The sequence below is a fragment of the Bos mutus genome, chromosome 29 (assembly GCF_027580195.1).
Source record: "Bos mutus isolate GX-2022 chromosome 29, NWIPB_WYAK_1.1, whole genome shotgun sequence".
Taxonomy (NCBI): Eukaryota; Metazoa; Chordata; class Mammalia; order Artiodactyla; family Bovidae; genus Bos; species Bos mutus.
The window spans coordinates 31,503,067-31,519,012 of record NC_091645.1 but is presented as its reverse complement, the minus strand read 5'-3'; the positions used below and the strand labels follow the sequence as shown (position 1 = coordinate 31,519,012).

The 15,946-nt window shown below is 51.3% G+C and overlaps 1 protein-coding gene across 3 annotated transcripts in view; it reads right to left on the bottom strand.

The window, feature by feature from the left end:
* Nucleotides 1-15,946, bottom strand: part of FLI1 (Fli-1 proto-oncogene, ETS transcription factor) — a 131,963-nt gene that overhangs the window by 45,448 nt on the left and 70,569 nt on the right. For all 3 annotated transcript variants that reach the window (XM_070365244.1, XM_005896986.3, XM_070365245.1), the window contains 3 exons: nucleotides 15,722-15,933; nucleotides 6,903-7,057; nucleotides 2,736-2,939 (listed from right to left, as the gene is read on the bottom strand). In XM_070365244.1, the coding sequence (XP_070221345.1) occupies nucleotides 2,736-2,939; nucleotides 6,903-7,057; nucleotides 15,722-15,852 (490 nt within the window). In that variant the 5' untranslated portion in view covers nucleotides 15,853-15,933. Of the gene's footprint in view, nucleotides 1-2,735; nucleotides 2,940-6,902; nucleotides 7,058-15,721; nucleotides 15,934-15,946 lie in introns of those variants that run through there.

The following is a 15,946-nucleotide window of genomic DNA, read 5'->3' as shown; positions in this document are numbered from 1 at the left end:
TCTCCACTCAGCTCTGGGAATTTGCTCTGCTCCTAAGTTCTTTTCTGGAAATTTCATATTTTTGTTGCTTTGGGGCTATCTTTTTTAATGTCTACAAATATTCTGAGAAGGAAAGAAGAAATCCATCCTTTTTCATGCCCCGCTACCTACAACTCCCAAACCAAACTGTCTGGCCTCCACTTCTCCTCAGGCTGCTCGGCCCTCTGCTCTTTGTTATCTGCTCTCCTCTGATAGGAAGCCTCCTGAACGGTTTATCCACGACCACCATGTTTAACTCCTGGGCCTTCTGAGCAGAGGCTGGTTTTGCTTCAGCATCTGTGGCTTGGGTTCTTCTGTGAGACGAAGTCCTAGCGAGGACCTGGGTATGTTCATGGACCCACCAGAAGGCAGGGGCTGGGATCACATGGCATGAATGGCATCTCCCCACATCAGTCAGGCCTTCCCAGGTGGTACTCGTGATAAAGAATCTGCCTGCCAATGTAGGAGACAGGAGAGACCTGGGTTTGATCCCTGGGTCAGGAAGATCCCCTGGAGGAGGGCAGGGCAACCCACTCCAGTATTCTTGCCTGGGAAAACCCAAGGATAGAGGAGCCTGGCAGGCCACAGTATAGGATCCCAAAGGGTCAAACACGACTGGAGTGACTTAAAACGCACAGCACTCGCGTTAGTCAGAATGTGCTTACACACTCCCCATCAAGGGCATCTGAAAACTGGGCCCTTTAAGGGCCCCACAGTCACCGTCCTCACCTCTGTCCATCTCTTCCCCCACAAACAAAGAAAAGGGGCCAGCGATTCCCAGACCATCCGCTGTATGAGGCCAGGAGGTGCAGAAAGGCAGAATGGGTGAGTGTTTCTGTTTCACTGGTGGTCTCTCCTCGTCACGCATCACGCTCAGCTTCCGTGTGCCCACTTCCACCCCTGCCCTGCCCAGCTAGCATCGCTGCAGGACTCTGTGCAAAGATTCTTTCTTAAAAAAAAAAACCCTATAAACACTTACAGAAATATGGATTGTTAGAAAATGCTCATTCTCCAAAGCTCAGAAAGACTGGGTGGAAAATTGCCCCCGTTTTTGAAACGATCGTTTCTTGGGCTGACCTCATGTTGCAGCAAGACTCAGACATGAGGTAATTCCTCTGCTGTTAACATACACTGCATCACCCACACAATCCCACTGCCTACCAGACGCATTGGAGGGGTGACCGGGGAGCCCGGAGGCACCAGTGGAAACTTCCGAAGGCATTTTAAAAGTTCTTCGTTTTTACAGCCAGTGTGTGTTGCCCCCCAGCCCACCCTGCAGAGTGCACTGGTGCAGAAGGAGATGGAAGCTCCCAGGACTGGCGAGCTGAAGACACACCAAACACGGAAAACAAACGAAGAACTAACCCACCAGAGCCCAAGAGACTGGGGAAGCGGCCTTTAAACGCTGTCCAAGGACTTCAGTTGTACAGGGGCTTTCAAACCACCAACCTCCCTCACTGTAAGGCTGAACTCCTGCAGCCTTGGCCACAGACAGCAAACCCTGCATCCTGAGGCTGCCGGTAGATCTTCGGGCAGGGCTGACTGCTAGAAAACCCCTTGTAGAATGAACCACATCTGTTCTCCTGTATCTTCTGCTTCCCCATCTTAGTACCATCTTTTCTGGTCACAGAACAATCCTTTGGTACTTGGGGTTATTGATGTTCCACCTGCTTGGGGCTTTCCTGGTGGCTTAGATGGTAAAGAATCTGCCTGCAATGCGGAAGACCCAGGTTCAATCCCTGGGTCGGGAAGATCCCCTGGAGAAGGGAATGGCTACCCACTCCAGTATTCTTGCCTGGAGAATTCCATGGACAGAGGAGCCTGGTGGGCTATACAGTCCAATGGACTCACAAAGAGTTGGACATGACTGAATGACTTACACTTTTCTGGTAAAGAGTTAAGGCTGAGGTTATTAGTGGGTTTCAAAAATTCTGTTCCTATCTCTGTGTATATTTCATATCAGATGAAATTCATATCAAATTGACGGGGCTTGGTTTTAGAAAATCCTTGTACTGGATAAATCCTTTGGACAACTGTGCCTTTTCTTTTACAAATTCTCCCTTTCCAAAGCTCTTTTCCTTCTCACTCTGCCAGGAGAGTCTCCAACAGATCCTAACCCATCCGTAGCATTTGCTACTCTTCCTGTTTAGCTGAGAAGAGTGTATAGGTAACAGCGGGCAGTGCCAGAGAAAACCCAAGAATAAGAAGAACTTCATGTGTAAATATTCAAAAAAGTAAACCCGTGAACCTAGAATTTTGTAGAAACTTGAAATCATTGCTCAAGATAGAACCAGCCAGGGCATCCATCTATTTCTAATGTGAGGCAAAGTAGTTTCCAGAAAGGGATTCTCATGGGAAGGGTGCGACCAGCCTCCAGCAGACTTGCCCTCAACACACACACACATGGCTGCAGTTCCCTAGTTTTTCTTCATATTTTGTTTTCCTTCCTTTGACATGGCAGGACAGGGTCAGCCCCCTCGCAGGGTCCCTGGGAGCCAATGTGACCTTAGCAACTTGACACCCAGAGGTGTCGCTACTATAGCACCCACCCAGCATAAACTGAGGCAGGGACCCTATCTCCTTGCCCTGGGCTGTCACTATGGGAACCAGTCTGCATCCTGAGCGGCCAGGCAGAGTTCTCTCCAGCCCTGGGGACTTGGCGCTATAGCCTCTGGGGGTGTTTCGCTACCCAGAAATGTTAGGGACCGGGCACTTACTTTCCCTGAGGTAGGTGAGATGTGACAATAGCACTTCCGTGTTGTAGAGGGAGGTGGCTCGGAGGAAGTCCTCCTTGTTCAGTTTACACAGTTCCTTGCCGTCCATATTCTGAAAGAAAGACGTGTCGATCTCCATCAAGCCGTACTCCTTTATCGCCCACTCCAGCCACTGCCGCACGTGCTCCTGTGTCCACAGCGTGGGGTCTGCAGGAGAGACAGGCTGTTAGCAAGGCTGCCAGAGGCAGGGCTCCTCCCCTTCTCTGTCTGTCTCTTCTCTCTCTCCCCACCTCCACCTTTCTCCCATCTCCTCCCTCCTCAGTGCCCCTCCTACAGAGGGAAAGCGGTCCCCCACCCCCACCCCAGATGGTCCTCCCAGAACACGCATCTGGCGCCATCGCATCTGGTGCAGCCTGAACCACTTAGCGCTCTGAAAAGGTTCTTAGACGGTAACTATGCACCCAGATAGGATGTTCTCTTTCAAGTCTTTGGAGGGCAACTGAAACCTCTGCCTGAGAAATCATGGCATCAGAATGAAAATAAGCCCAGTTGCCTAGAGCAGGGACCAACGGCTCTGGAAAGGGCCACCATCCATATCTTAAGAACATCAGTGAGTTCATGAAGCAACAGCAATCTCTTCTATGGCTGCAGAAAAGACGGGCCTGCACACTTAGACTGCAATTCCATCTGTGCAGGTGGAAAACCCAGTGGTGTTAAGTCTTCAGCTTAACTCCAACCCGGATTTTCTCCTTTTAGGGACAGTGGTACTAAAAGCTCTTTAAAATCATCCCCCCAGAGTTTTTAGGATATTTGAATCCCCAAAGAAGGGAAATGGTGTTGGACGGAGAAAATGTTTTCACTCTTGAGGATAAACAATGTAAGGGCTGAGGTCCTAGAACCTCAAGGTATTAGATCTCCACTTGGGACCCTCAGACTCTTTCCTAAACAGGTGTGTGTGTGGTAGGGGGAAACGTGTGTACTCTGAGCGCCGTGATGAGTTCTAGCAGGTTCCACAGTAGGTGGAACCCTTATATCTTATCACATATCACAATTTGATAACCAGCTCTCTCCTTGGCACCTAATTATTAGAGATAATTAGCTAAACCAACAAATAGTTAAACATGCTCATCACAGGAAGACCCATGCCCAGGAAAACTCAGGCAGGAAAGCACAGAATTAAGCAACAGATTTTTGTGGTGGCAGTTTGAGGACTGGTCGGCAGAAGGGGTGACTGTGAATTTGCAATCATGGAAGGTTTCCTGGAGGAGGGGAGGAGACTTAATAGTAGCCCCTAGCTTCTACTGAACCTGTTTTATTAGCCGGCTATTTGGTAGGAATATCTGTGCTACCACCTCACTTTCTCATTCTAAGGGTCTGTTAAGGCTCTTGGTAAAAATGGGAGCAGGTTTGAATGATTAGGAAGGGCCGTGGGGAGAGAAGCAGGGTTCATGCTAAGCACCCAATGCCCAGAAACTTGTAACAGTCCAGACTTTGAACACCTCCTAGATGCCCGCTGCTTCAAGTGTGCTATTTTTTACTCATCAAGAATACCCTGAAAAATGGCTATTTTCATTTCGAAGGTGGGAAGTGGAGTCCTGAAACATTAAGTCCTCAACCTGACCTTTAATCCTAGTATGAGCCAGGGTTCGACTGAAAGCCTCCCAGGACTGCACTTAGCTGAGGGTCCCTGCACCCTAAGTCTCCTCCCCTCTCACCATCCTGTCTTAATTCATTCAGGAGGTGCTTTGCCATCACTTCCAAAAGCAGAGCTACTCAGGGCTACATTGTACAAGTCTGGATCTCTCTCCCTCTCTGAATCTCACATAAATTTCTTGCTTTGTTTCACTCTTTTACTCTCCAGGAACAATTAGGCATGGACCATTGGTAAATGGACATGATTTTGCACCATTTCAGAATTCTAAAGGAAAATGTCCTGGGGGAACCTGGATTATGTCACATATTATTTCATCAGCTCGCCTCTGCTTCTCCTAATTTCTCACTTTGAATATCCAAGGCCTCCAATTCAATTTTACACTGTAGGTTTTATTTATTTTATTATTTCCGCCCTTGCTTTGGGCTCTATCACAATATTATTTCTCTCCCTTTACAGCACAATGAATTATAAATCTTCCACTCCGGAGCGTGCTAAGCTCTTCCAAATGTATTTCCTGGATGATTTAGTCCTAGTTTCTTCCCATCTGAACTTGGAACTGGTGATGAACTAGGGCCCTCGTTTATGCTTGTCTTCAAATCCCACCATAAATCCAATGGGTTGTTCCACCGATGTTTTATGGCCTTGATTTGTGAGACTTTCTCTTATGTCTAGGAGGCTGGCCAGGAGGAAGCCAAAACGTGTGAGGATAATGCTGCAAGATCCCGCCAGGAGTAAAGTAATGAAGTGAAGCCCTGGCTAGCAGATCCATGACACGAAGTGCTTGGAACATTTTTGATGGGAATTTATGCTATTTTCACTATTACTGCTCTGGTGACCTTGGCCCCCTAAGACTGCCACCTTGATTATCTTTTCAAAAGTACTTCAACACTACTTCAGAGTTGAAGGGTCAACCAGTCTGGTCATTCCCCTCCCTTCTTTCCCCTATCTTCTCCCCAAAGTGACTTCGGAAATGAAATGCTGTCAACATTTGGTTCAGAGACAACCTCTGGCCCCCTAACTCTTCTGTCCTCAAGATTTCCTCCCTATGTTGGCCACTGTTGAGAGAAGCGGGGGGCGGTGGGGGGGGGAGAGTTTGGTTCCAAGTGAGCAAAGGCTTGGAGAGGCTTGGCTCCAATGTGGGGAGTCCAGAAGTTTCTCTCCAGGCCAGTTTTAGTTCAGTTTCATTTCTGCCTTCTCTCTATGAGAAGGGAAAAGGCACAGTTCTCTTGGCTCTCACAGATGCACCTGAGCTAAACATTCCTAGCTGGTGTCCCGAGGGAGGGGAGATCAGCTACAGATGCTTCTTTCTCGATGTTAGAGACAGAAGTAACATCACAAGGATGAAGCTGCTTGCACGGTGCCCAGCACCAGGAGGCACTCAGTATACGGAGCTATTCTTCCTCTTCCTCTGGGAGGCCACAAGTTTATGGAAGAAGGAAATAAACATGCTTTATGAGCAGTTTTCAAGTCCTGCAGGGCACAGAGACGTTCCTAAGAGCCCAGCCCTCCCGTCTCCCCTGTCCCCACCCCTCCTGCCCCTGCCACCTGGAGTCTGGCCTGGAGCACAAGCATGTGTCTGCAGTCCTAGGAGATGGTGACACACAGCTTCCCATGGAAAGGAAATACAGAGGGCCGAGGACGGAGTGGCCTGTTACAGAACCACACCTTCTAGACCGACCCGCAAATTCCTCTGGATTACCTCAAAGGGACATCTAATCCTTGGCTTTCATTCACAACTGCATTTACACGTTCCCAAATGGAAGGGGTTCACCTTTCGGGTAAACTTATTTTGGTAAGTCATTGACTGCCTCAAATTTGAACACTCTGGCTCCTTCTACCTGGCACGGACTCTACACGGGGTAGTTTCTCCTCCCTTTTCAACAGGCAGCTGAGCTCGCCAGCCGAGGCCAGTGTCCAGCCAGCACACAGAAGGCCTGAACAATGATTTTATTTTCTGTGACCAACAGCACCGATACCTAGGAAAAATAGCCTATTTTTACAGAATGACAAAGCGTGCTGCACACATGTTCAGGCACTCCTTTTGTTAAATATAGTTGTTTCTATTTTGGACCTGGAAGAGATGGCTGTAATTCTGGAAAGGTGGGACCCTGCGGATGCCAGGAAGTGCATGCCCGATGGACAGGACAGACCTCCGGGCCACTCTTGTCCTTAAAGGCAAGGGTGGGCACGTCTGGGTGTTCCCAGGATTCCTTTGGGGTTCAGAAGATCTTGCCTCTCCTCTCTCGGCAGGCCTTGTCCGTGGAACCAGGCACTGAGGGTAGAAAGTGTGATGTGACCTGTTGAGGGCGGGGCTTCCCGAATCTGTGCGTCAGGGTTCCGGTGACATTTGGGAAACTGTCATGGAGGGTGGCCAGGGAAGAAGGTGCAGCTTTCCCAGGTAAGCATTTCCACAGAGAACAGGGTACCAGGTGAAGATGTAGATGCCCCTCCCCAGGACGACGAGCTCAGAAGACTGAGGACGTGGGTGGCACCCAGTGAAAGGGTTCCCAAAGTACCTGCGGGGACGATGACCCTCCTCTCGTTGGTGGTCATGTTGGGGGGAGGGGGGCCGTTCTTCTCGTCCATGTAGCTGTTGTAGCTCATGGTGTTGGACTCGCCTCCGCCCACGAGCTTGCCGCATTTGCTGACACTGCAGTCCACCGGAGACTCCCTGGAGCGAGAAGAGACAAAGCTCAGGGGAAGGCATCAGTGTCACCGTTGCCACTGCCACCAGAGCATCCGTGGAGCCTCTGCCCAGCCCTACCGGGTGGGACGAGGGCGATGGGGGTGCTGCTGACGCTGCCTTATTTCTATCCACACGGCCACTAGTTTTCTCCAAATCCCAGCCCAATCCTATAATTACGGTACTTAAAGACTTTCTGGCAGCGTCACAGCCCTCAGACTGGAGTCTGGACCTCTGAGTTCGGCTCTGCCTGCAGCTGACACTTTTAGCCTTGTTGCCAGGCGACCTACCCTCCCCAGGCGCAAGCACTGGACCTAGCTCCCGGACAGGCCTCTCCCCACTCCCACTGCACCCTGTTTCGGCCATGGCTCTAGGACTTGTCACACTGTGGGATGGTTAGCCTGGCAGGTGCCCTTCCCCTGGCTGGATCAATGCCATGGCTTTTTTTTTTTTTTAACCTCAAGTATCCTGTAATAGTGGGCTTCCCTGGTGGCTCAGCAGTAAAGAATCTTCCTGCCAGTACAGGAGACTCAAGTTCGATCTCTAGGTTGGGAAGATCCCCTGGAGAAGGAAATGGCAACCCTCTCCAGTATTCTTGCCTGAAAAATTCCATGGACAGAGCAGCCTGGCAGGCTACAGTCTACGGGGTTGCACAGTCAAGACACATTTGAGCGACTAAACAACAACAGCAATCCTCAATAGTGCCTTCCAGAGGGGCTGAACAGTCATTGAGCCCTGAATCACTCTTTACTATTGCATGTGTATCATTTCAATGTGCTTCTCATAGAGTGTTTGAATCTCCCCATCACTCTCCAGGTCAGACATGACAAAGGTTAACACCTCTTTCCTATGGTTAAGAAAACCAGAGAAGTACATGGTTAGCCCCTGCTATTTTGCAACATGGGAGCATAGGGCTTCAGTTCAGCAAGGAGCATCTATCTGTCTGGAGACGGAGCTGACATCTCCCTTGTGGCCACCTGGTGCCTCAGCAGGCTGGCAAAACACACCACCTACCCAGAGCCTGGGGTCACAGACTCTCCTGGTGTGCCTAGGGCAGTGCTATCCTGCCCTGCCACTTCCGCTCAGCCACTCCCCCAGTGCCAGGGCCGAAGGAGATGACTAGAGACCAAGGAGAGGCTGCAGCTTTCCCACCCACCCTCCCGGTTGTCCAGAGCAGGAAGCATCAGTTCTGGCAACCTGGGAGACAGTCAGTCTTCACAAGAGCTCCAAACCAGGCCCTCAGACCCAGGAGTTCAGATAAGGTTCAGATTACAGCCGGCCAACTCTGGGCTGCAGAACCTACAACGGTTTTCCAGAGGTCTGGCCGCTGCCCTCCCTCTCTCTGCTGTGGGCAGGAACAGACCATGCTGAAGCCTAAAGGAGCAGGCGAGGAGCAGGGTTGTGCCAGATGGACCCGCCCATCCTGAAAAGGCAGCAACACGGAGGGCATGCAAGCAATGGTCCCTGAGCCCGAGAGGAGAGGGGAAGGAGGGTGGGGACACGGCAGGGGAAGGGGGAGGCCAGAGCACATTCAATAAAGAAAATTAAATGAATTTGTTTCTTAATCTGAAAGGAAAAAAATATTGAAGATCACTTATCATAGCTGGGAGATAAATGCTCCACTGAGATATTAGAAGTCAGACGGTAATTTTTTCCTGATGTCTTACAGAGGGGAACAAGGGCTGAAAATGAAAATAAGATGTATAACTTACACATGTTAGAATTTAAGGTTTTACTATTCGCCTACTGTTTTTCCAGGCAGAGAACCAAGAACCAGCCGTCGGAGCCCCAGATTGTTGAAGGTTTAATGTCCCCATGGCAGTCTGAGGGGCGGCAGTAGCACTTCGGGGCTTTGCACCAGGGTTTGGCCCTTTGGCTTCTGCTGGAGCAGGACTTGGCCTGAGATGAAGCAGTCCCGGAAAGACCCCGGTCCCGCGTCTGAGCTGAGCTCTGGTGGAGCTGGCCGGGTCCCCGCCACCCTAGTCCAAGCAAACCACAAGTGGGCGCATGTGCACACAGGCGCCGACGCCACCGGTGCAGGCACACGCACACGGGCACATACGCTAGCCGTGCAGGAGCGCACACACACATGCACGCATGCACAGGCCCGCAGCCGCACACACACACACCACCTCCACCACGGCCTGGCAGCCTTCCCCAGCATACTTGTCCACTGTGAAACAACCCAAGTGCAGCCGAAGTTGGGAGGATTAAGTTGGCCTTTAACCAAGACAGCAACGTTTTCACTGGCTGGGAGAGGCCGTGCAGAGGGTGGGGCTGCACACGCTTCCCCCGGCTGGGCAGACGGAGAGCACTTTTCTGTGAGGGGGCGGTGTCTGGGGTTGGGGGGAGTGCTGGGGGGGGGGGCGGGCGTGGCGGAAAGGGACTTGCCCTCCGTGGGCTGCATCTCTCTTTGGGAACATCGGAGAAATAGATGAGTTGTGAACATTCTTTTCCACCATCAGCTGGGCCTCTGGGGATTTCTTAGCCCAGAAGAGAACTCTGGCCACTCAGAGGTGAGAAGTCGAACCTCAGAAAGCATCGCAGTGAAATGGCCCCTTATGCCATCGGCGCCGCAGGGCAGAGCCAGTCACTGGTATCAGGAAGAGAGAAAAATAAAAATGTGAATAAAGGAATCGTTTAGTAAAAGCTGCCTGGTACCTCTCCTGGTAAGGAGTCTGAGCAGCGTGGTGAGAAAGGCGCCTGCTGGGTGGGGGGTGGGGGGGCCCTGGGGAGAAAGTCTGAACAGCGTCAAGCCTGGCCCTTCCAGCTAGGAGCACCGCTGGGGTCGTCCAGTGGTGGGGCCTCTTCGTTTTGGGCCCACAGAAGCTCCCACGATTCTGTGCCCTCCTCTCTCTCCTGCTCCCGGGCAGGGCAAGGTGATCTGCTTGCCCACTGCCCACCTGCTTGGGTGCTTGTCCTCTGGAACAAGGCTCTGTCTTTGATCCCAGACTCTGCAAAGGGGCACCCTAAGGGAGACGTCCTGGCCGTCACCCTGGACCTCTGCCTTGTGCAGGCCGGCCCTCCTCTGACTCCTAGGAGAGAAGGAAGGAAAGCCATGCCTTCCCCATTCACCTGCCCACCCCACCTCCACTCTGGGGTTGCGGGACTCTGCGCCTGGGCAGACAGCACAGGCCTCCCAAGAGCCGAGCCAGCTACTGGAAGGAGCCAGGAATACAGGTGAAGCACAGCATAAAGGCTGCTCTTAAACGAGGCAGCTGGCGCCTGTGGAGAGGACCGATGAAAACAAGGGGGGCACGCATGGAGCGGGGAGGCTTTGCCATTCAGCCCACCCACTCTGCTGCTGACTTGTATTGAGACCTGCTTACAGCTAGCATGGGGCTGGGGTCTGCAGGCAGCTGACAGCATTGGGACAGGTGACAGGAGGGCCAGGGGCTGCCACATGGAGCGGGGAGGAGGTGGTGGCTCTGAAAGTGTAACTCAGAGCATGTCCTGCTCAACCATGGCTCAGAAAGCCACACTTGGGAGGCCACAGCAAGGGCATGTGGGCCCTGTAGCCTTGTCCTTTATTTTCACCGAAGGACATAAGGTCTTTGCTCCTCTGGTTTTATTTCTGTGTTCAGGGATCATTGCTTTAAAAAGACGGCTGCTGGTTTCCAAAAGTGCCTCACGGACTGTCAAGTGATTTAAAACACAATGAGAAATCTTGAGCATTTGGATAACAGGAGATTTCAAAGACCTTGCCTAAAGATTGTTGTTGTTGCTCAGTTGCTAAGTCATGTCTGACTCTTTGTGACCCCATAGACCGTAGTCTGCCAGCTTCTTCTGTCCATGGGATTCTCCAGGCAAGAATACTAGAGTGGGCTCCCATTTCCTCTCCCAGGGGATCTTCCTCACCCAGGGATCAAGCCTGCGTCTCCTGTGGCTTCTGCATTGGCAGGTGGACTCTTTACCACTGAGCCACCAGGGAAGCCCAGTTACCTGAAGATAATCCCATTCAAATATGTAAACATCTTTTCTACCTTCTGGTTCAACTGAGAGCAACTTTACTCAGAGTATGGGATCTAGACCCACAGGTCTGCAGCCCAGGCTTACAGTCAATGGATACCTAATGTTCACACAGCTAAAAGGAGGTCCCCAGGGCTATTGGAGCATTAGCAATATCTAGTGTGCCTTCTACATCACGTGCATACTGCGGAAATTGCGCCAATCTGTGTTGTCTTTAGGATTTCTGTAGGAGCCATGCAGAGATGTGTGTATGTGACCTTTTTGCTTTTGAAAAGGAGATGCAAAAGCAAACTTCAAGAAATCACCCATAGCAAAGCTCTCACTCTAACCTGTACTTAGTAGATGCTCACAGCTTCTCCAGAACCCTGAGTACCCCTCCCACTCAGCTTTCTGCCTGACAGGCTTCTCATTGCAAGGTGCAGAGTGTTAGGAGGCAGTTTAGCATGGGACTGTGTAGTCAGAGGCAGAAGTGAAGGGTGTGTGAGGCTCGTCCTCCTGTGTGTGGATGTTAAGTCTGTAGGTGTCTAATAAGGGCATTGGATCCTGCTGGCCAGGCTAGGCAGCATCAGGGCAGACTAACAGTGAACTCTGGTCCAGCAACTCTGGCAAGCGAGTCTTTGCCATTCCCCTCCGTAAGTTGATATTTTTTTTTTCCTTCATGGGATGTTTTCCCCCAAACCCGTGGTTGAGACAGGATGCAGCTGAGAGTTAGTTGCAGACCACAGCTTGGATCATCTTGCTGAAGTCTACATCCAGCACACAGCCTATGGGTCACACCGTTTGAAGAACAATTCATGGTAACAGATTCAACCACAAGCGGAAGGTAGGGAGAAAGGGGGCAAACCTGCCCCAACGTGGGCAAGATGGAATTTCTGTGAGCTCCTTGGATCTCGGTCTCTCCACCGGCGTGGATGACTTACTGGCAGCATCAGAAGCAAGAAGGACCTTGTAGCGTTAGGCGCACAGAATACCTCCTCTAGAGACATAAATATCTGTAGGGTCTCTGATAAGCATCAAGTAACTCAGAATTCCAAGTTATCGAAGAACATGGGGAGAGTTCACAGTGAATCATGAAGAGAAGAGAGAAACACATCTTTGGGTACTTTGTTGATCTGCTAGGGCAGCTATAACAAAGTGCCACCAATGTGTTAGTGGCTCAGTCGTATCCAACTCTCTGCGACCCCACGGACTATAGCCCACCAGGCTCCTCAGTCCATGGAATTCTCCAGGCAAGAATACTGGAGTGGGTTGCCATGCCCTCTTCCAGGGGATCTTCCTGATCCAAGGACTGAACCAGGGTCTCCTGCATTTCAGGCAGCTTCTTTACAGTTTGAACCACCAGGGAAGCCCTGAGTCGGTCCAAAACATTCTAGCCCAGCCCTGTCCAGTCGAAGGGGCACATACATAATGTAACATTTTCTAGTAGCCACATTTTTAAAATAAAAAAGGTAAAATTAATTTTAATAATATATTAAAATATATTAATTCAATACAGCCTGAAGATGATCATTTCAACATCATCAATATAAAAAAAATAATTAATGATGTATTTCACTTTTTTCCTACACTAAGTCTCCTAAAGCCAGTGTATTAACACACACATCAAGCACATGCCCATTTTGGATAGGTCATATTTCAAGTGCTCCAAAACAGCAACTGTGACCAGTGGCTACTGCCTTGGACAGCATAGATTCAGTGTATGAGCCAAGAAATCCCAAGTTTTATACTCTGTTTTTTTTCATCTGAAGTTAGGAATTATCTTCTGCATTAAAAGCACATCATCAGTGCTACTGAAAGGACAGAAGCACAGCGTGGCAGGTGAGAGATTTAATTAGGGAGGCATCTGCTTCATCACGCTGGTTCTTTGTTGCGTGATCCAAGAATGTGATCTGACCGGGCTCCATCCTAAGCAGAGACATTTTTTTCTGAAAACCCTGGCTCCCTGCTGCCCACTCCAGCTTCCATGAGAGTGCTTAGGAGATGTTTATGAGGTGCTGGTGATGTCTAGACCTAGCCTGCCTGATTCTCAAGGGTCCACTGCATCATCTTGGTTTCCCAGGAGGGGCGAGGAGACATCAGTTTCTGAACCTATGCTGTCACCAGCTCCTGGCCCTGGTCAAGACCGGCAGATCAAAAGCAGGGGCTGCTTTGTGAAACCAGAGCCAGGTAAATACTACGTCTGGTCTCCGGGGGTCTTCACGCAGCTCCCCTCCAGCTGGTGTCTGGTGTGATGGGAGGAGCCTCGGTGGAGCTGGTGAGGGGGTTCTGAAAACTGATTTCTCTGGGGGGGACCTCCTCTGCCCAGGATTCATATATGGCAGTGCTTGAGGCTTCCCTGCAGCATAAGCCATTAAAGGATTTTGAGCAAGACAGGTAAATGTTTTGAAAAGAAGACTCAGGCTGCTGTCTGATGAGGAGACGTCAGAAAGGCAAGAGGAGGAAGGGGAAGAAGGAGGAGGCTCCCAGATGGCCTAGAAGGAGAGGTGCTGCTGGCATTGATGGGTGGGCGGTGGAGGTGAGTGGTGCTTGGACTCAGGCTCCAGCTTGTCCAAGGGTGAGTCTGGACTGTCAGCAAGCACTGGGAGTGCCATGGTCAGGCCCATGTGGGAGGCCTTGCTGAATGCTGTCCACATGTGGGGTGGGTGCAGGTGGGTGGGGAGGGGATAGAAAGAGTGGCCACGGGGCCAGGATCAGAGAGCTGGGATGCAGGGCCAGCTCTACAACTTTGAAAAGGATTCACTGCACCTTTGAATCCTTAGGCAAGTCATCTACCCCCTCAAAGCCCAATATGCCTCTCTAGTTGTTCAGTCGCTAAGTTGTGTCTGACTCTTTGTGAGCACATGGACTGCAGCATGCCAGGCCTCTCTAGGTCAAGATGTAAATACAATATGGACCTCATGGGAGGCAGATAGAGAGCAAATGGTGATGTGGAAAGATTGACAAACTCTGACTTCCCTCCACAGAGAGTGAGTCAGTACCCTCGTTATCTCTGTGGAGGGACTCACCAGACGGGCTCCTGGCTCAGAACCCCTAAGCCTCCCTGAAATCCTCTATGCCAGAAAGGTGGCTGGGATCCCAGGGGCTGGTGTTGGTTAGTGGGGTTGTAGTGTGGTGGGCCAGGTGTATTCACAGGCAGCTCTGAGACCAGGACCTTCTGGGGGGGAGTTCCCACCACACAAGCACCCACCCCCTTCTCCTCCTTTCTCTAGTCTTGTCTGCTCCTTGACCTCATCTGCCAGCACAGGTAGAACTCTTTAGTGATGATGCCCAGGTCTAAATTCCAACTGCATCCCCTAGTAGTATCTGATCTGTTTCCAGTAACTCATAGTATTTATCCGATGTCCTACTTACTGATGGCTCCTGATGCATCTCACAGGGTGCTGACATCCTTTCTCAAAGCACTTCCTCCTCCCACCCCTCTGGGTGCCACTGGCACCGTCCTTCTTGGAAAACACCCAACCTTTGCTAATCTTCGATTCTTTCCTCGCACAAACCCCCTTCCCACCCACCCCCCGCCCCCAGTGCAATATTTATCAACCTGAGTCCTGTTAATTATCCCTTTGATGTGTCCCTCATGTGTCTTCCCCTTTTCGTTTCCACAGTCAGTGCCATGACTCTAGTTCCGAATTTTTGTCATTTTCTACCTGGAATATTTCACTAACTTCTTATCTTTCTGACTCTCCCCTCCCCACTCTCTGTATACAATGATGCCCAGCTTTCAAGTGTTCAGTCACAGGTCTGATGATGTTCAAATGTCATGTCAAATCGGCATCTGCACATGGAATAAATTCCCTGTTTTCTTAGCCAGCCAATCAGGGCTCCCTTGGTCTCTGGTTTTATCTCCCTGTGCTTCCCTGATGTTTCGTGAACTAGACTAAGGTTTTCTCAGCTTTCAAACTTCACTCGTGACAGTCACCCTCAGAATAGCCAGCACTTTCTGAGTCCTGGGATGGGTCACTTCCTGGGCCCTGCCCTGGGACACTTCTACAGTATCAGGGTCGACCCTCGTAACAAGCCTATGGGAAACGGATGCTCCAGCCGTGCAGAAAGGAGGCAGCTGGTCCTCAGAGGGAGCAGTGACTGGTCCACAGGCAGAGCCAGGACTCCAGCCTGGGCCCCCCGGCCCCCCAGTGTGCTCTCCCTCTCTGCGGTCCTCTCCTGTCCATCTCTATGATCAAAGTCTTACCAGCCCTGGGCAGCACCGAGTCCCAACCCACTTTCCAAGTGTGCCCTCCCTCGCACAGAGAGCCCTCAGATTTGTTCATCTTTGTCATCATCCTAGACTTTAAATCGAAGGATGGTTTGCTCATCTTTGCTCTGATGAGACCCACCCAGAGAGGTCAAGTATCTTCAACAAGAAACAGAAGAGTATCTTATTACTGAATTATCCCCAAGAGGGGCAGTGCCTGGGCCTGACATAAAGCAGGTGTTACAAAAGTATCTGTTAGTGTCATGGGCCTGAGGGCTGCTTTGGGGCCCAGAGAACCAGAGGCCTTCCTGGCTCTGTGCCGCCCCACCTCAAGGAGCCCTCTCACCCCAGCTCACTAAAGCCTGGCTCAGTCGCCCGGCCCAGCACCAGAGGTCCGTCTGCCACAGACGCACTTCCCGCCAGATCTCTGACTCAGCCCCAGGCCTCCAGCCTCCCCTGGCCCCATCCCGGCAGCACGGGTCCAGCGGGCTTACCTGGACCCGTTCATGTGGTCGTACTCGCGCTTGACGTTGACCCTCACTGGCTGGTTCATCCACTCCTGCTGCGGGGGGAGGGGGTTGATCTTGTGGGGCTGGCCGTAGTCGGGGCTCCCGGAGGCGGTCATGTCGGCCTTGGGGAGGTGGGCCGCCGCTCCGTACGCGGAGTCGAAGAGGGACTGGTCGTCGCTCACCACCGACAAAGCCTCCTGGAGGGCAGAG